General features: G+C 36.5%; 1 protein-coding gene and 1 pseudogene across 1 annotated transcript; one reads left to right on the forward strand and one right to left on the reverse strand.

The window, feature by feature from the left end:
* Positions 1-3,118: 3,118 nt before the first annotated feature.
* On the reverse strand, positions 3,119-4,180 carry LOC100793942 (uncharacterized). Its single transcript, XM_003541094.5, has 3 exons — positions 4,149-4,180; positions 3,930-4,048; positions 3,119-3,817 (listed from the first exon to the last, which is right to left on the reverse strand). Exons 1-3 carry the CDS (start codon positions 4,174-4,176, stop codon positions 3,272-3,274), a joined length of 693 nt encoding a protein of 230 aa, XP_003541142.5. The 5' UTR covers positions 4,177-4,180; the 3' UTR covers positions 3,119-3,271.
* A 2,845-nt stretch (positions 4,181-7,025) lies between these two features.
* LOC100776915 (fructose-bisphosphate aldolase 3, chloroplastic-like) lies at positions 7,026-8,322 on the forward strand (annotated as a pseudogene).
* Positions 8,323-20,752: the final 12,430 nt, after the last annotated feature.

A 20,752-nucleotide genomic window follows, 5' to 3' on the forward strand; every position in this document is an offset into this window, starting at 1 on the left:
CCAACTACCAAGACATCATCTTCAAGAAACAAAACACCATTCTAAACCATTCATCTTTATGAATCAATGTATAACCAAGAAATTCCATAGCCTATTCTAGGATTATTTTTCTTCCTAGGATTTTTCTTCTTTGGGCGTGCGGGCCCCGTAGGAGGACCAACAAAATGGAACAATTAACAAAAAAAAATTTCTTTGTATTATTATTTATAGATTCTGCTAAAAACATTATTGACTTATATTAATATATTTCTAGTCAAATGATTATAGAACTAAAACTTATAATACACTACAAGAGTCTTACTTGCAATGCTCCCCAAATGCCAAGATTCTGCAGACCGAAAATCACATTATCATGCATCCGGTTCAAGAAGTTTGTTTGTATTCATCCATTTCCGGTGACTATCCACAAGAACCTTGCAGTTCACATATAAGGTAAACATAAGGAATTCAGAAGAGTTCAGACACAAATATCTTTCTATGGAGCTCAACCAAAATAATTAATGTTATTTAATTTTGAATAAGAATTAATGTTAATTAATGTTATTTAATTTTGAATAAGAATTTTTAGCATGAACTCTATATATAATTAATAATTATTTATATTTATCTTTAGCAAATCAAAACACCAGTTTTTTAGCACTGACTCTATATTTTTAGCAAACCAAAACACCAGTTTTTTTGCCCAGTCCTCCTTGCAGCAGCAACAATTAGCAAACCAAACTAACAATAATAATAAATGTATATTTTGTTTTTTAAGAACATTGAAATTAAAACAATAAATAAAGTGATTTTATCGGGGGAAAATATATAGTAAAGATCTTAACTTGTCCGCCCCTATCATTTTATTTAGTAACTATACATTAGGCATAGACATGATGGGAAATGGGAACTATACATTAGACAGTAGTTTGTTTTTTTTTGTTTTCCTCAGCACAAAAAAAAATGAATGAATAAAATATCAGTACTCATCTTTATACAAATAATAAAAAGTTTGCAAAAGATACAAGCTATTACTACCATCTAATTTTTTTAAACTCCATTTTGTAAAGGTTTCTTAAGTAATTTTATTTTTTTAATGTTGGGGAAAGAAAGGTTGCTCAAGTATTTGAGAAAGCGGGGGCTTGAATATAAGGGCATTCATTTAGTTATATTTCTATTAAATATAAAAGAAAAAAATCTGCAATTCAAAATTTAGTAATTTAATTTTTTACTCGTACTAAACCATCCATAATTATATCTTTTACGCACACAAGGAATTAAATATATATTGATGTACACAAGAAATTAAATATATATTGTTCTTTATCATAGAAAATATTGTACTTATATTGGATAAACATTTTGCACATTAGAAGAAAATGTCTAGATGTTTCAATAAAATGAAGTCCTCAGAAAATGATTCAAATAGAATTTGCTATAAAGTAGAACATATCAAATTGATTGATTACCAAGATAATACCAACGATATTTGTCTGTTTTCCAGAGTAGACTGGTATTCGGCTGTGACCTTTGCTCATTATTAAGCCCCTTGTATGCCTATAATTAAGAAAAATGAAGTTTAGGAATAGTAAAGTATGCTTAAACATCAGATATAGAGATGAGGGGCATACATGTCAAGTTTGGAGTTTATGTCAAGAGAAAATGTTTCACTTATCGGTGTCATAGCATCTTTAGCAGTCTTCTGTGTCAAGTCCAAAGCTCCAGCAATTATTGTAGTTTCATGAAGTGACAACTCTCCACCTTTCCCTGCCTTATAATGAACTTGAGCATATCGTAATAAAATGTTACTTAAATTCTTGAACCAATAAAATCAACTACCGAAGAGGTTTAAAGTGCACGGGTTGATCAATTAATAACCATGCCACTGAACCCCATTCTTGGGACTAGGAGAGTCACATCAGGTAAAGCAGGAATACCAGCTAAACTATAATCACCCACTCTTGCTATGTGCACATGATGAAATGAAACTAGAGTGCATGAATAGAGAATAAATAGCAAATTAGTGGTTGATAAGCATGTATAGAGTAAATGCACTGACGTTTTGAAATTAAATTTAAGCAAAATTATTATGAAGAAAATTAGAGAAACAAAAATTAAGATTTAAGATCACATTGAGATCGTAATTTCTCCACTTTCCACTAATTGGTTGTTAACAAACATTATACTGCAATAGAATCAACAAATAAAGCATGAATTTGTTGAAGTTAAATCAGGACAAAACAATGTGATCCTAAGTCATTCAGCATGCCTTGTATATCATAAGCACAGAAAGTGTATATGAAAAGCAGTTCAAGCTCAATGGTATTAATTTGGTCACTGTTAACAGAGTTCCTGGCCGAAATTGATTTCAGCATCTGCATCCACACAAGAAGGGAGCGAGAAAATATTCAACAGAATTTAAAATTAAAATATAACCTAAAAAGGAATTAGTTTTATAGCATGAAACATCCTATTTTATGCATCATGTCAATCTAAAAGACTAATGCATCAAGCAAAATGAAGGTGGTTACATTTTCATACCTGCCCTGCTCTATCTAGCAAGTGTAAAGCTTGCTTGACTTCAGTTTCAGTAAAGGAAAAAAAAGTCGGGTAATGTCATACCTTCTCAGATCTATACATCAATTTGTTGCTTCTTATCTAATTTATAAAAAACAAGAGCCTAATAAAGTCCATTACCCTGTTCCTTGCAATCATGTATCATTCTTTTTATATGATCGTTAACAAGGTAAGACAAAGTTGGAAATAATGACAGTAAAAATAGCATTCTTGTTGGTATTTCTTGTTTACTATAATAGCAGAACTTTCAATAAATAGATGATAAACTAAGTGATTTTAGTAATAATAACCTCATCAAGTTGTTCAAGTTCACTTTTACCCATGAACAGAGTTTCGTTGGCAATTAATTCAGCCATTATGCAACCCACTGACCACATGTTAATTTTCTGTTGAGTATTCTTTAGCACCCAGCAAAAGTTCAGGCAATGTTGTTAATGGCGGATGGCGGTTCATGACGGAAAGTCAAAAATCCGCCATAAAAATATGGCGGATGGCGTAGCGGAAAATGGCGGATGTCATGACGGACACAAAAAAAAAAAACATATATATAAACTCATTGAAATTGAAAAAAACAAAGGATTGCATTCAAATAAACTAAAAAAGTTTCATGAGTTCATACAATAATCAAGTACCAACACCAAATAAACTCATTAAAGAGTTCAAAATAAGAAAATGATAAAAACATAATGCAAAGTGCAAAGTGAAGGTTGAGGCTCTAATCATCTTCTCCAATCCCAACATAATCATCTTCGTTGTTATCATATGGTAATGGAGCATCTCCCTCTCCCTCTTCCCCATCAGACGCCTCAAAATTGACCATGATTTCTTCTTCTTCAGATTCAACATCAATATTCTCCTCAACATCTAGATCCTCATCATTTTCTTGGACTGCTTTTTGCTTCCTTGATGAAGATCCAACAACCATTGCCTGTTTTTTAGAAGTTTGGGCAGCAACAACACTTGTTTTTTGCTTTTTCTGCCTAGTATACATCCTACACTCTCCAACCCCCGAAGCCTGATACACAGTTGCCCAATTTAGAGCATCATCATCTTCAAATACCAAATCATTTCCAGCATCATTATCATCATCTTGATCCATCTCTCCCACGAGCCATTCATTGCATACATCAATATCATTAAGAGAAATTCGATCAATTTCATCTCTTGCATTATATCTTTGCTTCAATTGTTGGTTGTATTTGACAAACACCAAATCATGCAACCTCTTGTGCTCAAGCCTATTTCTTTTTTTGGAATGAATCTACAACATAACAAATAAATGTTGATTTCAATCTCAAATATACTCCAAATATAACTTGATCATCAAAATTAAATAAAATTAAAAAGTATAGTTAGAGTTTTGTCACAATTACTTGCTCAAACACACTCCAATTTCTTTCACATCCTGAAGCACTGCAAGTCAAACTCAAAATCTTAATAGCCAGCTTCTGCAAATTTGGAGTTTGTGACCCAAACATTCGCCACCAATATGCTGCAATACCAATTACCAACCAAGAGCATAACTTAAAATTCTGAATTATAACACTAAATCACTAATACATAAAAAAAATAGTATGATAAAAGTTTCTTACTAGGAGAATGGGTTTTCCTTTGAGCCATTGCAAAGTCGAAACCAAAGTGGTCAGCACCAATCTTGTAAAGATGCAACTCGGTTAGAATTTTCTGTTGCACATCAAATTGTGGAATCAACTTCTTAATGCACTCAAACAAACCATTGGTGACCTCAAAATCAAACTCTAAGTCAGTGTTGTCATAAAAGAACTCTGAATTTAAGAAGTGGGCAGCTGCATGCAATGGCCTATGAAGCTGACAATTCCATCTTTTATCAATGATTTCAAACACATCTTTGTACTTGCTTTCATTGTTGTTGAAAGACTTGATAATTGTTTCTTTTGCCTTGTCCATTGCTTCATAAATATAGCCCATGGCTGGTTTCCTTTCACCATCCACAAGACGAAGCACTTTCACAAGTGGAGCCATGACTTTAAGAGTGTAAACCACACTATTCCAAAAAGAAGGCATGAGCACTACCTTTGCAGCTTCTTTTCCCTTAGGCTCCTTAGATAGCTTGTTCAAGGTCCATTCATCAGAAGTAAACATTTTTCTAATATTGGCTTTCTCTTTGTGAAGCCTTTCCAAGGTTAGATAAGAAGTAGCAAATCTAGTAATGGCATGTCTCACCAATTCCCTCTTGTTTGTAAAATTTCTCAACAAACTTAAGGTACTAGAATGGGCATAGATAAACCCAACTAGATTAATTGCCCTTCTAATTGTCTTCCTTATCAAGGGAAGCTTCCCAATATCTTCAAGCATCAAATCAATACAATGAGCTGCACAAGGAGTCCAATAAATATGTTTCCTTTTCTCCTCCAACAACTTACCCGCTAAAACATAGTTGCTCCCATTATCGGTTACAACTTGAACAAAATTCTCTTCTCCAACTTCCTCCACAATGGCATCAAGCAACTCAAAAAGCTTTTCACCTGTCTTCACAAAATCAGAGCCATCAACAGACTTCAAAAACATGGTACCAGCTTGAGAGTTAATCAAAAAATTAATGATGCATCTTTGTTTCCGATCAGTCCATGCATCGGACATAATAGTACAACCATACTTGACCCATTGCTCCCTATGGCCTTTCATCAAATTTTCAGTATATTCAACTTCCTTCTTCAAGAGTGGAACTCTGATGTCATGATAGCTAGGAATGGGCAAATGTGGCCCATATTGACCAATGGCTGCAACCATGTTCTCAAAGCTTTTCAATTTAATGAGGTTGAATGACAAACCTACTTGGTACCAAAAGCGAGCAATATGTTGATGCACCTTCAATACTTCATTCTTATCCATTGACTCTTTTATGTTCATTTGCCTCAGCATCTCCATTTTTCTCCGATTGATTGCATTTTCTGGATTCTTACAGAATTTGTCCATTGGTCCTTTTTTAGTCCCACACTTTGTCTTTGCACTTGCAGCAGCATTACAAGAGTCCGCAAACTCATCTTCTTCACTTCCATCACATCCAATCGGTTCACCAAATTCAAAATCTCTTATATTTGCCATATTACCACTGCCAGAAGTACTGTAAGTGGTCCCACTTTTTTTTGTAGCCATATATTCCTTCAACTCTTCGATTACATTTGGGGGAGTTTTCTTGCAAGCTGCAACGTTGCCCGACTTCCCAATCAGGTGTTGTTTGGCTCGGGTTATTCCTCCCTTAGTGATTTTTCCACAGAAATTACAAACAATGGTGTTTGTATCTCCTTCCACTAGTGAATGGCAATATTTCCAGCCTGGGTCTGCCTTATTTTTCCTCGTTGCACTTGCAGTAATAGCATCGGATGATGGTTCAGCCATTTAAAAGAGGACTGAACAGAAAAAAAAATTTATGGTGTCAAATAGGAAAAAAAAAGGGACTGTTAACAGTAAAAAGGGGTGTCAAATAGCAAAAGGAAAAAAAAGCTGTAGACAGAAAAATGGGGGGTGTCAAATAGCAAAAAGAAAAAAAAGCTGTAGACAGAAAAATGGGGGCTGTCAAACAGCAAAAAGCCCAAAAAAAAAAAAAAACAGATCAGCTGACCCGCGTCTTCTTCCTCTTCTTCGTTTTCTTCCTTCGCGAGACAGAAACAAAGGGTGGTGTCGCGCGTTGCCGGGGCTCGTCGTCGAAGCTCGTCGCCACCGTTCGTGCGTTGCGGGCCTCGTCGCGGTGGCGGCTGGGTGTGGCGGGGAGGGGGTGGTGTCGCGGCGGCGGCTGGGTGCGGCGGGGTTCGGGAGGGACGCAGGCAGGTTTGGGAGGGAATGCAAGCTGTTGGAGGGACGGCTAGCTATTATGAACGCAAGCTGTGGAGGGTTTTTAATTTATTGAATAACCGGGTAGGGTTGGGTCGGGTCGGCCCAACTCCTACCGCGGACAAAAGCCAAACAGATTTCTGCCATTTCCGCCATCCCGCCACGACTGCCATGGCTATGGCGGCCGCCATCCCAAACCCGCCACGCCACCGCTATTCGGTGGCGTTTTTTCGCAAATCCGCCATGGAAAACCGCCATGGCGCCGCCATGGCCGCCATTTAACAACACTGAGTTCAGGTGCTCTACACAATCCAATACAACAATAATGAGTTGTGACATATACATTTCTATACCAATATGATTGAAAAATCACAAACCAAATACATCTAGAGATAACTTCAATGAAAACTAAATTAATACTATAATGCTACTCACCTATACCATAGTGTAACCACAACAGGAGTACATGGCTTCAGCGGGCTTCCATACTGCCTTGACAACCCAAAGTCGCATATTTTAAGCTCCCCATCATAGTTCAGCAGGATATTTGATGACTTCAAGTCCCTATGGATAACCCAATTATCATGGAGATACTTGACACCTTCAAGAAGTTGCCGTACCAAGGATTTAATTATTAAATTTATAGTGCAGCAATAGCACCAAAAACATAGTACTATACAACCCCACTTTCTCTCCACTCTAAAGTCTAAGCATCCATGGCCATGGCGTCTGCAAAGCTCAACACCTTGTCTTCCCAGTGGATCGCCCACAATTCCTTCTCTCCTCGCCGTGGATCCTCTTCTCGCCGAGTCTCTCTTCCGATCCGCGCTTCTTCTTACCAACACGAACTCGTCCAAACCGCCAAATCTATTGCATCTCCCAGTCGTGGAATTCTTGCAATTGATGAATCAAATGCCACATGTGGGAAGCGTTTAGCATCCATTGGATTGGACAATACTGAGGTGAATCGCCAGGCCTATAGGCAACTTCTGCTCACCACACCTGGCCTTGGTGAATACATCTCTGGTGCAATTCTTTTTGAAGAAACCCTTTACCAGTCGACAACAGATGGAAATAAATTTGTGGATTGCCTCCGCGATCAGAACATTGTGCCCGACATCAAAGTTGATAAGGGTCTGGTCCCTCTGCCAGGGTCAAACAATGAGTCTTGGTGCTAAGGGCTAGATGGGTTGGCTTCTAGGTCTGCTGAATACTACAAGCAAGGTGCTCGATTTGCCAAGTGGAGGACAGTTGTTAGCATTCCATGTGGTCCTTCTGCATTAGCTGTCAAGGAAGCAGCGTGGGGGCTTGCACGTTATGCTGCTATCTCTCAGGACAATGGTCTTGTGCCAATCGTAGAGCCTGAAATTCTTCTTGATGGAGATCACCCAATTGAGAGGACACTGGAAGTGGCCGAGAAGGTCTGGTCAGAAGTCTTCTTCTATTTGGCTGAAAACAATGTCCTTTTTGAGGGAATTTTGCTCAAACCCAGCATGGTTACACCTGGGGCTGAACACACGGAAAAGGCTTCTCCGGAAACCATTGCCAAATATACTCTAACCATGCTTAGAAGAAGAGTTCCTCCTGCTCTCCCTGGAATCATGTTTTTGTCTGGTGGACAATCCGAAGTGGAAGCAACACTAAATCTAAATGCCATGAACCAAAGTCCCAACCCATGGCATGTTTCTTTCTCATATGCACGGGCTCTTCAGAACACTGTGCTTAAGACATGGCAAGGACACCCTGAGAATGTGGAAGCTGCTCAAAAGTCCCTTTTGGTGCGCGCTAAAGCAAACTCCTTGGCTCAACTTGGAAGATACTCTGCTGAGGGTGAGAGTGAAGAGGCCAAGAAGGGAATGTTTGTCAAGGGCTATACCTACTAAAACTTTTGGAGTCTTTGGCTTTCAGTTGTTTTCTTTTAGTTATTTATCATTCCTTCTTAGCAGTGAATCCGATGTGGGACTATTCTTAACATTAATTTCACTCATGCTAAAGGGCTACTTCTTAACCTCCATCAACCCCTTCAGGTCATACTTCATGTGCTCCATTACCATAAAAAGTACCATCAAAATCATCAACAACTACTTCTTCAACATTCACAATGGAGGGGTGATTAAAAGACAAGAGAATGTTTATTTCTCTCAAGGATGACATTGGAAATCCATCCCTCTCTATGTTCATCACCTTCTTCAATGCTACTAGTTCTCCTGTCTTCTTATCCCTAGCCTTGTAGACAACACCATAAGTTCCTTTGTTTATTTTCTTAATCATCTCAAACTCGCACACACTTCTGCAACTCAACTTTGTATGATGTTTTTATGTATACATATGGATACAAAAGTACCAACACACACGAAGAGAGAGAGAGAGAGAGGAAGGTACCTTAAGAAAAGCACAGACAATGTTAGGCTCAAGCTGCAGTGATGGAAAAGCATGGATACAAAACTGTCAATAGTTAATTGAAGATTAATGCAACGAATGCAAAATTGTGTGAAGAACAATACCTTTTCAGCCTCGTTGATGTATTCTTGAGCACGATCCAACTGCAGGAGACCAAGGTGGCAGAGACACAAAAACTTTATCAAAGAATTTATCAACGGTGACTTCCCAACCTGAAATCAGAGCAAGATTAGCAACTAATTACGTTGTGTTGAGTTGAATTTGAGTGAAAGAAAAGAGAATAGAATAATATGCACCTGAGGAGGGCTATGCACGACGAGCACGTAGGGAGCAAGCTCGTCGTAGGAGCGGTCGATGACGGGAGCGTGGAGGCGGCGTTGCTCTTTCTCGACGATGTGTGATTGCAAGCGCTTGGCTTTGTTGGAGGAAGAAAAGGCAAATGCCTTAGGGTTTTTTTTCCTCGGATCCTCACCTCCGACGTCATCGAGATTCTACTTTTGCTTCTTCTTAGTCTTCTTCTTGTTGGTTTTGGCACCAGATTGACGAGTTCTGTGAGCCTTATTGGATTGATCAGCGTCATTGACAGACATCGAAAGAGATTCCCTCAGTGAACAAAAGCATGAACTTTGCGCTCTCCATGTTCCATGACAACACCCCTTCGGTTTTGATGGAAAAGGAATGGCGTTGATCGAGAGACAGATAGAGAGAGTGTGGAAATAGAAAAAATAGGGTTTGTTGATTGAGAGAGGCAGACAGAGAGTGCGATGTGGTGTGAGAGAATGAGAATTTATTATAAGTCAATGGGCCAAAAACAATGATGTCTTTACATATAAACTCGTCGTTGTTATTGTTTCCCCTAGTACATTCTAAGGTGGTTCCGTAAAACCGATTTAGGAATGTGTATCATAAAAAAAATATTCTTCTTAATTACAAAATTGCCACCGCGTGACATTCTAAGATGGTTATGCATGTCGTAAAAGAGTACTTTTTTAGTAGTGCTAATAATTACTAACGAAACATCGCTATAGTAAAGAACGAGTAAGCAAAATGAATGTCATACATACAAGTGTTTGGTAGTGAGAAGCATATGAAGACCAGGTGTACTGCCACTTGATATGGGAATGTTAGTGTTTGCCTTTTTTTTTCACCTTTCCTATTAGAGGTTCATAGAAAATAGGCAAGAACCTTCTTTGCCTGACTAAACATACATTGAGTAATATTATTCTTAGGTTAATTTTCATGAGATGCTAATTTGAATATTGATGTTATATTATCTCTAGTTGCATGTTACTGTCTTATTTTATTTCTTGAATATGTAGGTATATGTTTCTTTTCTGTAGTTTTGAGCATAGAATTATTTTGCAATTTTATTTTCACATTTTTACAATACTTTCTATTACAACAAGAATAAATTTAAGAAGAGAACACAGAATAGTGTAAGGTAAAATGTGAAATTCTTACTATATTAGCTTTTTTTAGTATAATTTGGGAAACAGGTACAACTAAAATCTATAAAAATGTTTACTAAGTACTAATTGTTTCTTGTTTGAATTTATTTTTTTAATTATGTTAGTTTGTCATAGTGAACCCAACATTGCCACTGCATTTGGTTGGCGTAGTCGGAGAAAGGGCATTGCTGAACAGAAGACAACATACGGTTGTCATCTTTGTCTGGTTTCAGACTGAGAAATTCAGTAGTAGTGTATCATAGTGGATAGGAAGAAGATCAAGAACAAGAATCATATCGGGAGATCCATATATACAAAAATCCATTTGACAATATGGCCTAACACTTATAACCAACACTGCTATAGTCCTTTATACTTATCCTATCTCAACTGAATTAGCCCACCAAAATTTAGTTCCTAGATCAATCTAATAAAACCATGTAAGAACACTAAATCTGAATCTTTCTTGCCATTAAAAATCCTACTACTTCCACACCCTTTTATTAAAAAAGACAACCTTTTTTATTTATTTATCACAGTATAGTCAATAAAATATAATTTTCAAAATCTCTAAGAAAACAAAAATACCTTCATATTGAGGGATCCTAAAAAAAATATTAAATTAGCATTCATCATTTCAAACGTTTCTGTATAACATCTTAAATACCACAAAATTAAATTAACAAATAATCCAACAAATTCATACTTATAACTACCATATACATGCCTTAAAAAAACATACACAAATGCAAAACAATTGTATAAGTGTTAAGCATTTGATTTATTTATTTATCACATCACGGACCTTATCATCAAACTCAATGCATAGCACACTTATCATTCTCTTTATTTTTTAAAACTTTTAATAAAGATTCCTGAGTATCATTAGCTATCTCCTCATAGTATTAGGCTTCTGTCTCATTTGATACTATACAAGATCAAGCTTATATCTAGTGTTGTATTGCCTCAAAAGAAAATAACAAGTATTGTTTTAATCACCAACTCAGGATGTAGAAGCAAGGCTTCAAGAAGATGTTTTGATGATGCCAAAGGAACACGCTTCTCAAGATATATGATCAAGAAAACCTCTAGAATCTTCGTAGTTGAAAATGGAAGTTGGAAGTGGAAGTTACTGGAAGTTGGAAGTGGAAGTTACTGGAAGTTGAAGTTGGAAGTGGAAGTTACTGGAAGTTGAAGTTGGAAGTGGAAGTTATGGTAATCAATTACCAGTAAGGATTTTCGAAAATAATTCCCAACAGTCACATCTTTTCATTTAAATTTTGAATGGCCATCAAAGGCCTATATATATGTGACTTGGGCACGAAATTCTCTTAGAGTTTTGCCTGTTCGCAAAAGGCATAATCCTCTCAAACAAAAATATCTTATCATCCAACATTCCTTGGCCAAACACTTGTGTTATTCAATAAGGAATTGAGCTCTTCATTGTAAACATCTATCTCTTTCAAGAGAGATCATAATCTTCTTCTTCTCTTTCTAATCAAAAGGCTAAGAGACTGAGAGTCTCTTGTTGTAAAGCATCTAAACATAAAGGAAGGGTTGTCCTTGTGTGTTTCAGAAAGTGTAAAGGATTTGAGAGATAGTGGAACTCCCAAGTGGGTTTCTTGGGGACTGGATGTAGGCAACAGACTTTGCCGAACTGTGACATCCTGGAAATTTCTACCCGGAATTTTTGTAAACGGTGCATTTTGAATGGCTATATATATATATATATATATATAAGTATTATTCAGTGTATGTATATATGTATATATTTCTGGTAGAAGTAGGTATTTTTGGGGGAAAAGATACGCGGGTTAGGCTAATTAACGAAGAGAAATCCATAATTGGATGGTTATGGGTTAACTCTCAATTAATTAGTCTGAAAATCGTTGTTTTGTGTGCAACTTAAAATTTAACAAAACCAATCTCTGAACCACGCTCGGGGTTTCATTCTGAGCGTTTTGATATATATATTGCCTACTTTTGAAAACTGGCCCCGACGGGTGCAGAGAAACGCGAGGGACTGGAACCAGAGAAACGGCACGCAAACCGAGATAGGATTTTGGCATTTCAAAAGGTTAGATTTTTCTCTTCATGTGGCTGAGCATGAGTCGCATCAAGAGAAAAAGTGGGCCCTTTTGCTCCACTCAAATGGAGACATGTGGCATAGCTTAAAATAAAATAATAAGAAAAGAGAAAAGCCTTTTTTTTAAAACCAAAAAGCAACACTCTCTCTCCTCACTCAGCCCCAAAATTTCAGAAGCCTTTCTCCCTCTCTCTCTCTCACGTTGCCATCCTCTTCTTCTTCCTCCACCATTGAAGCTCCAACAAAGCTCCAACCTTTGGTAGCCATTTCTGCTCCAAATCGCGAAAGGAAGGCATTTTCGGAGTCGTGAAGTGCATCTCTACGTGTGGGACTTCGAAATTTCAGGTTTGGGTAGACTTCTTTCTCACTTGATTTTCGTGGGTATTGGGTTTTGGGAGATATGATGGGTAGTTTACTAGGTTTATGCATTGTGGTAGTTATTTGTGAAGGAATTTGTTGAAAGCATGTTGAACTTGCCATGTTTGGTGTGAGTCAAGCTTACCCATTCTGTTTTAGGGTTTTTATGATGATGCTTGTGATGTTTATGTACTGAAATTGCTTATGGAAAACTGTTAGAGATGAAGGGTAGAGTTAACCTAGGGTTAGAAAGTGAGAATATGGTGTTATGAGTGGAAAAAGAGTGAGGTTTTGAGAGTTGGAAGGCCAAATCTGGATTTAGTGGTATTTGGAGGTTAAAGTGAGTTAATCCTAGCTTGAAATGTCATTTAGGACTTATGAGAAAGTTTGGGTTGTGCTAGAGAGAAAAACAAATGACCAAAGTGAACAAAAAGCCATTTCTAGGGTAAAATTGGGTGTTGAGGAGTCAAATTTTGGTTCGGTGAAATTTTAGGTGTAAATCCAGTTTGAACAAGTTTAAATTGATGTTATAGACTTGTGTGAGGTGAGAGTTTGCTCCAAATTTACCCCATTCTCAATTTCACTTCTCAAACCTTGAAAATCCATTAAATTGAGGGGTTTTGGATACCTAGATTTTGTGTTGCTCTAGTCTGAAGTTTGTCCTTGGTTTAGACATGATTGATACATGATTTGGGACTTGTAGGATTCGATTTTGGCAAAATTGGATGAAGGCAAGAGTGGTTTTCGAAATCTGCACTTTATGCAGAATTTTGCTGTTGAAATGTGCAGCAGAATTTTGTATAAGTGCAGAAAAATGCTTGCGTATGGTTGGTTGTGAAAAGGGTAGTACATATGGGGTTCTGGACATTTGCTAGCAGATCCCAACGGTCAAAATGTAGAATTGTGTACTAGAGACTTCCAGTAAAATTTTCGAGTCGATCCAACGGTTAACGAATAGGAATGAAGAGAATGTTACTGGGGTATTTGAATGTGAAAAACTGTGATATTGGTTTGTGTTTTGGGCAGAGTTTTTTGCCTTTGCCCTGTTTTCTTGGCTGTGTTAGTTTGTGATGATTGGATGTTGAATTACTTGGATGTTGTCGAAGCTTGGGAGGATTGATGGGGACCCGGCATTGAGAGGAACGAGGATAAGGGCTACGTGAGAGTACGTGAGCTCAGTTGGAGGTGGGCAACAGGGGATGGTGGGTTTATACGTGATTTGTGGATGTGGAGAATTGTTTTGCACCATCTCCCGACCACCACCTAGTACCACATGTGATGGATACCCCATAATCCTACAAGCTTGAAATGAGGAAGTGTGGAAGGGTGAGACTTCCTACTTTTATTCGTTGACCACAGAGTGGTACCTGGAGATATGTCGCGGGGGTCAGGAGACCTTGGGGACGTCAGGTGGGGTGCTATTGCCCAAAACCAAGCTTGACCAATCCCTACCCAACCCGGGCATAGTCAGTCAGTGAGAACCTGTGATGTACCTAAACAAGCGAGCTCCTGGCAGTCAACAAATAAAAGAACAAAGACCACAAAGCAAGGAGGCTTGTGTGGTGGCTAGCCAGCTGTGAACTTTGAGTGATATATGGGATATGGCCTCTGGTAATCGATTACCAAGGGTGGGTAATCGATTATAAGGCTTAAAATTGAAGACAGGAAGATAAGATGGTCTCTGGTAATCGATTACCAAGGGAGTGTAATCGATTACCAGGCTTAAAAATGAGATCAGGAAGTTTAGAGGGCTTCTGGTAATCGATTACCAAGGGGTGTAATCGATTACCAGGCTTAGAAATGAAGGCAGCATGTTTTGGAGGCCTTTGGTAATCGATTACCAGGCTGTGTAATCGATTACACAGAGGAACATGCCACTGGTAATCGATTACCAGTTATGTGTAATCGATTACATAGTGCATTTTTGCAGGTTTCATGTCCTGAGGCTGTGTGATTCGAGTTTAGCCTCTGGTAATCAATTACCAGAGATGAAAAGCCTTGAGATACCCCTTTTACTTACATGTAGTGGTTATGAGACGCATTGTGTTGCTCCATAGTTAGATATCACGTGGAAGAGTCTACCCCTTTCTTTTATTTCTTGTATATCGTGATGGCGGCGCAACTAATCCATGACCGAGTGGAGATGGAGTGCCTAGAGGGAGCTTGGGAGACCCTCGAAGGCAATGTGAGGTGCCGATTTCGGGGCACGATTCGATTCACGGCTACTTCATTGGTGCATCCAGATGAACCCGCACGTACGCTTCAGCGCACTGTGGAGTGGATATTACCCACGCCTACACCATATCGTCTAGTGGAGCCAGTCCAAGTGATCGAGGTGACGTCATCTGAGGAAGACCCAGAGGAGCTACCTCCTGAGCCTGCTGTGGATGCTCTTGACTTTCTAGAGGGTGATGAGGACCCACCCCTTGAGGTGGATTCTCCCGAGGACGTCATGTCGGCATCTGAGACAGACTCTACGGAGGAGAGCGGCCCTGGAGAGATGGCGACTAGTGGAGGCTCTTCATCATAGTAGACAGCTCCTTAGACTAGTTTTATATACTTTTTGAGGGTGGGTGTATCTAGGACTGACTGTTAGGTTTACTCTTTTGTTTTTGTATGGGTAGACCTATTGTATAGGAATTTGATGATTGTATACATGTGGCTGAAGCCACCACTGTGGACACCTTTGCTCGGGATGACACTATGTATTTTGTAAAACTCCCATATTTTGGACAGCTTTAAATGATGAATGTACTTATGTTAATCTTGTTATTTGAAAAGAAAGCATTAGCAAACTTTATTTGCAAAAGAGTTTACCGACCGTATTTTATTTTATTATTTTCACGTGACGACCTAAAGTAATGGCTGGTATACTCTTCCTTTTGAAACAGCAAAATAGTCTAGAGATTACGAGTGGTAAGAAAGAAATGACTCCGAATAGAGTTGTGAACTGACCATTCAGGACTCTATAGTGAGGATTTTCCTTCTGAACTTAATTATTGTGAAAAGAGAAAGAAATGAAAAAGAAAAAGAAGAAGAAAAAATTTACCATGGTTTTTGTTATTTAAATCATTACTATTAAACTAGTCATTATTTTGGGGACGCCACACGAACCAGTATAAAAACTGTGTTTGCACTTTCTCTTCCCTTAAACTCTTTTATTTATTATTGCTTAACATTTACATTCAGATTGTTTAATTTGAATCATCATTTAGAAATTCATCTTTAAGGGAACTTGGAACTTGCATTAAAATCAAAGTAGAATTTTTAATTGGGGAAATAGTTTGTAATATCTTAATTTAACCCCCCTTCTTAAGATATCTGAGGCCACTTGTCTAACACAAGAATGTGGGGACAAAATATATGAGGAAAGTGATAACCAATATCACCAAATTTTAGAGTAAAAGGAACCTCAACACCTCGTGAAGAAATGCACATTGAGGTCAAAAAACATTTAAAATATATTGGTCTAAAAGTAAGTCTCATCTCATTTTATCCATGGGGACTGGTGCTCTCTCAGTATCATATATTATAAGTAGTTATCTTGAAATTAAAGGCTATAACTCAAACACACACACACATATATAATACACTGTCAAGTGTTACACAATGCTACAGAAGTTAATTATTGATTTAAACCTCAGACAGTGTACTGTATGACATTACTAATTGATTAGGACATGAGCTTGACCATTGGTTCACTAAATTTCCTTGATCTTTCTTCTTAGTGATGAACAGACCTATGTTTTACACATGTAAGAATGAGAAACAACTATCTCTATTTTAAACTCAGCATTCTTCTCAACTGTCTGGTGTGTTAACATCAAAGGGTGTCTTAAATCTTAATTAAATTTTCATCTAAAAGTCTGCCCTAAGAATCTATAGATTAGAAACCCTGTATTTGCCAGCTCAGTCATTCATGATTAACAACTATGAACTGGAAGGGAATGACCCATTTCTTCTATTTCAACCTACTTAGGTTATGATTCTTTTTGAGATAATGCTACAAAAAGGACACTATTATTTGAAACACTTGAAGCCATAATTGATTCTGGATTCATATGTCCAGCAAAATAGCAACATATTCTGCAAGCCCATATACCTATATCACTCACTTTTGTAGATTTGTAGCATCCTCATTATGGGGATCAAACAGGTAGATCTAATTTAATACTTTTCATGCATGTGGATTTATCCAATTCAAAATGTTTGATTCAATATCTTACTATTTCTTAAAAGTGAGTAAATGAAAAGGGCAGAGATCACTCTATGTTTGCACATTCATGGAGTTGACATTGAAATGATACAGGTAAAGGTAAGGTGGATTAGTGGCCCCTTGATTAAAATCTCTAATTTTCCAATGCTCAAGAGCCATAATTATCAATCAATCTCTCATCGAAGATAAAAGAGAAAGCTAATTTATAGATATATCAATCTAAGAAGCTAATTAAAAAGGAATAGTATTATGATCAATCTAAGAAATAGAGATTGAGCTGACATTGAGGTCTCTCTTTCATTCCAAGAAGCTAATTAAAAAGGAATAGTATTATGATCACAATTTAGAATGGACTATTCCCGTTGCCAACAAAACATGAACAAAATAAGATTACTCCACAACAACTTAAATAGATAAAATTCTAAAAATTTATTCACTTTCCATGGAATCATGCAGAAGTTGACAAGTTAGTGGAACATTAGATGACAAACCTGAAATAGTGAAAAGCAGCAATAGCAAGGTGAAGAAGAAAGAAGAGGTTGCCATTGCTGATCCTATCTTGCACAAAATTATCTCCAAAGTAGAAAATAAAAAAAAAATTCACTACCTCATTTTGTTGCTTCTTCCATTCTGCTTTTGTTGTTTACATTTGTTTTTTTATTCACTTTTATTCCATGCTAAATTTTGGAACTTATGAGTTATTTGATAATCGGATTTGAAGCGGAAGAGAAAAAAAATATTTACTTGTAATCATCCTAATTACTTTTTAATCACATTGATGAGTTATTTATTTTTTTGACAAAGTCCTTTTATACATACAAGAGCAAATCTATTAAACTACAAACTGAACTTAACTAAATCTTACTAATTCCAAGTTAATAATAACTTCCCAATCATATCTCCAACAAATTAAGCATATTTTCATATATGTGTGTGAATACAAGTTTCATTCATTTACTTTTACTAAGCACAAAAGTTTTGTGTTTGTACATTAAACATGTGTGCATCTAGCCTTTTCTCTAACAATATTAAAATTGATAAATATACTAACTTATACTTTCTCATTGTATAAATCTGAAATAAATTAATCTCTGGATGCATAAGTTTTATAGAAAAGGAGAGAAACTATGGGAAAAGCACAAAAATGGTGGTACCTGAATTTGATCTCCCAGGTTGATAACAAATGCATTGGGAATAACAGGTACTGCAATACATTTCCCATCTTTGATCACTTGGAGACCAGAAACTTGTGACTGTAAAACAATTATGAGAACATTGAAATCAGTATGCATAGGAAGACCTAAGGTCAACTCTAGATCTGGATAAATTCTAAATTGGTGCTTCCCTGCACTTGAAATACATCATTAAAAAGCTAGATACAAGAAATGAAATCATACAAGTTAGACCTAGATTTAGATTTGCTGCCACTGTTGTTTGAAACCGAAGACTTCTCTTTAACTTGTTTCTTTGCTGCACTAGTAACAACTTCAAATATTGTTGGTAGTTCATTGATCATACTGAATAGTCTATTCCTGCATTAAAAATGCCAAAATGTGAGTAGATTGATGCATGAGAAAACATGCAACATTACCAATTATCAAGAACAAATACACAGACTACTAAGTGATGACTGAAAGAACATTGATTGTGGCAGCTAAATATACAAAGACCAATGAGGATATTCAATTCACATGAAATCAAAAGTCCTACTTTTCTGAAGTATATACCTGTGAGTTTTATCAAATCCAAATCTGGCTCCGAAGTAAAAGGCAAGGGCAAGTAGCCATGTATCACTATGAACAACAACTAAAGATAACCAGTCTTTTTCCTGCATGCCATCCCTAGCAAAGTTAATGCCCAGGACAGGCTCAGGAAGCTCTGAAGGAAGTTCTTCAACAGGTAAATTTACTTCCTATTGCTCATTAAGTGATTCATATAAGCACAAATTCTCCTTCTCTGAAAGAATAAAACAACAGATATATAAAGCTCATATAAGGATAAAATAGCTACAAAGAAAATAAATTTAATATGGATAAAATGACTTGTAATTCTACCTTTACACAATATACTTTTATTTGCAGCTAAAATAACCCCATAATATCTTTACTCCCAAAATTTTTTTACAGCCAAGAGGTTTTTAAGAAGTATCAAGCATTTCATATCATCCTAGTTCTATAACTAGGGTAACAATACAAGAATGTATGATGCTAAGGATGGCAAAGCAAATGCATTTCCTTCAGTCAAGAACAAGATTTGATAACTACATGAGATAAGTTGGCATCCCTTGAAGCAAGAGCCTAACCAAATTAGGTGAATTTATTACAATAACAAACACTTAATAAATTAATTAAACTATTCCAATAATTACAAAACTGAAAAAATATAAAAAAAATACTAAAAATGAACCAGCAAACAATTAGCATGGTTCACATATGAATGAAACATTGAGTGCATGCATATTGATAAGAGAGTATCAATACATGACTATACTTTTTCTTTAACACTTCTGGGTTTTAATTAATTTAACCATATAAAATTAGTACTACGAGGAAAATGCTATTGCAGTTCATTGAGCACTGCTAGCTGGTACTCTTTACATTAATAAAATTCGATTTATCTTCAGATAATAAATACTAATAATTAACTGGCTATGAAAATTTTGTCTTTTATTTTATTAATTTATTTAAGTCTAAAAGTGAAATTGCAGCAAGAAAATGAAAAACTTAATTAAGAATTAGTGAGATGACCTGATCAAGCAAAAAGAAAGTCCAAGCACGAGGCATAGTGGAAGGGCATGGCATAGCAACAATCACAGCTGAAAATAGAGAGTAGCCTGCACAAATGCCATTGGCATGTACTTGAATGTGTACATACGCTAAAGTCTAAAACTAACCACAACAATCATGGAATTAATTACCTGTGAGAGCGACTACTACGATCATTCATGGCAGTAGAACCAACTACACGATTCTTGTATCCCAAGTTCATCAAATTTATGACATCAGAAGTGCATGAAATCGGAACAAGATTGGCATCTGGCACATTGATGCCATTATGAGAACTGTTGTGAATTTCTAATGTATGCAGGTGTTAAGGATTACATTAAGGGACAAGAGAATCAACAATTGAATATTGCATTTAGATAACACTATTAGTCTATATTAGTTTATATTAAAGAAAGGATATCTTTTAGCACCATTTGTAGTAAGTAGGTCTCTGACTTGCTCATTGTAAATCTCAAGCATCTGAATAGAGATTTCATAAGAAATTGCGTCTTTCCTCTGCTCTGAGAGATAGAAAATGAAGATATGATTCAAATTTTCTAACGGTAAAATGAATTAGTGGGGGGGGGGGGGAGGGGAATTGATACAAGACTGATGAAAAGTGGTGATGAAAATTAGGATGGGTAGCCAGTATCAAGATGTTATAAAATTAACATAATTTGCATATGACAATACCAAATAATACAGTTTTAGAGAATATAGAAAATGCAAGTGGATATAGTTTAGTTCTTTCACATGAGTCATATAAAAGAATAGAAATAATTGAATAAATAATGGATAAATAGTAGTGTGTAAAAACACCGCACTTATAGAAGTAAATGGAGAAAAAAAAATATACAATTTAACATCAAAGGAATGTATGAATCTTAGCTAGGGCAACATAATGTGCAGATATAGGCAAATAGCTATCAGGTGCGGGGCATGGTTATTATTCATATATCTAATATTTATTATTTAATAAGCTACATTTCCTAGCATTACCTTTTTATGTATTTATTTATACCATGCATTATGAAAGATGGAAGCCATTCACAAATAAGAATTGGAAAAGATTAAAGTTGTTCCAATTAAAAATAGGAAGAATAAGAAGGAATGA

This window comes from Glycine max, chromosome 12 (assembly GCF_000004515.6).
Source record: "Glycine max cultivar Williams 82 chromosome 12, Glycine_max_v4.0, whole genome shotgun sequence".
Lineage (NCBI taxonomy): Eukaryota > Viridiplantae > Streptophyta > Magnoliopsida > Fabales > Fabaceae > Glycine > Glycine max.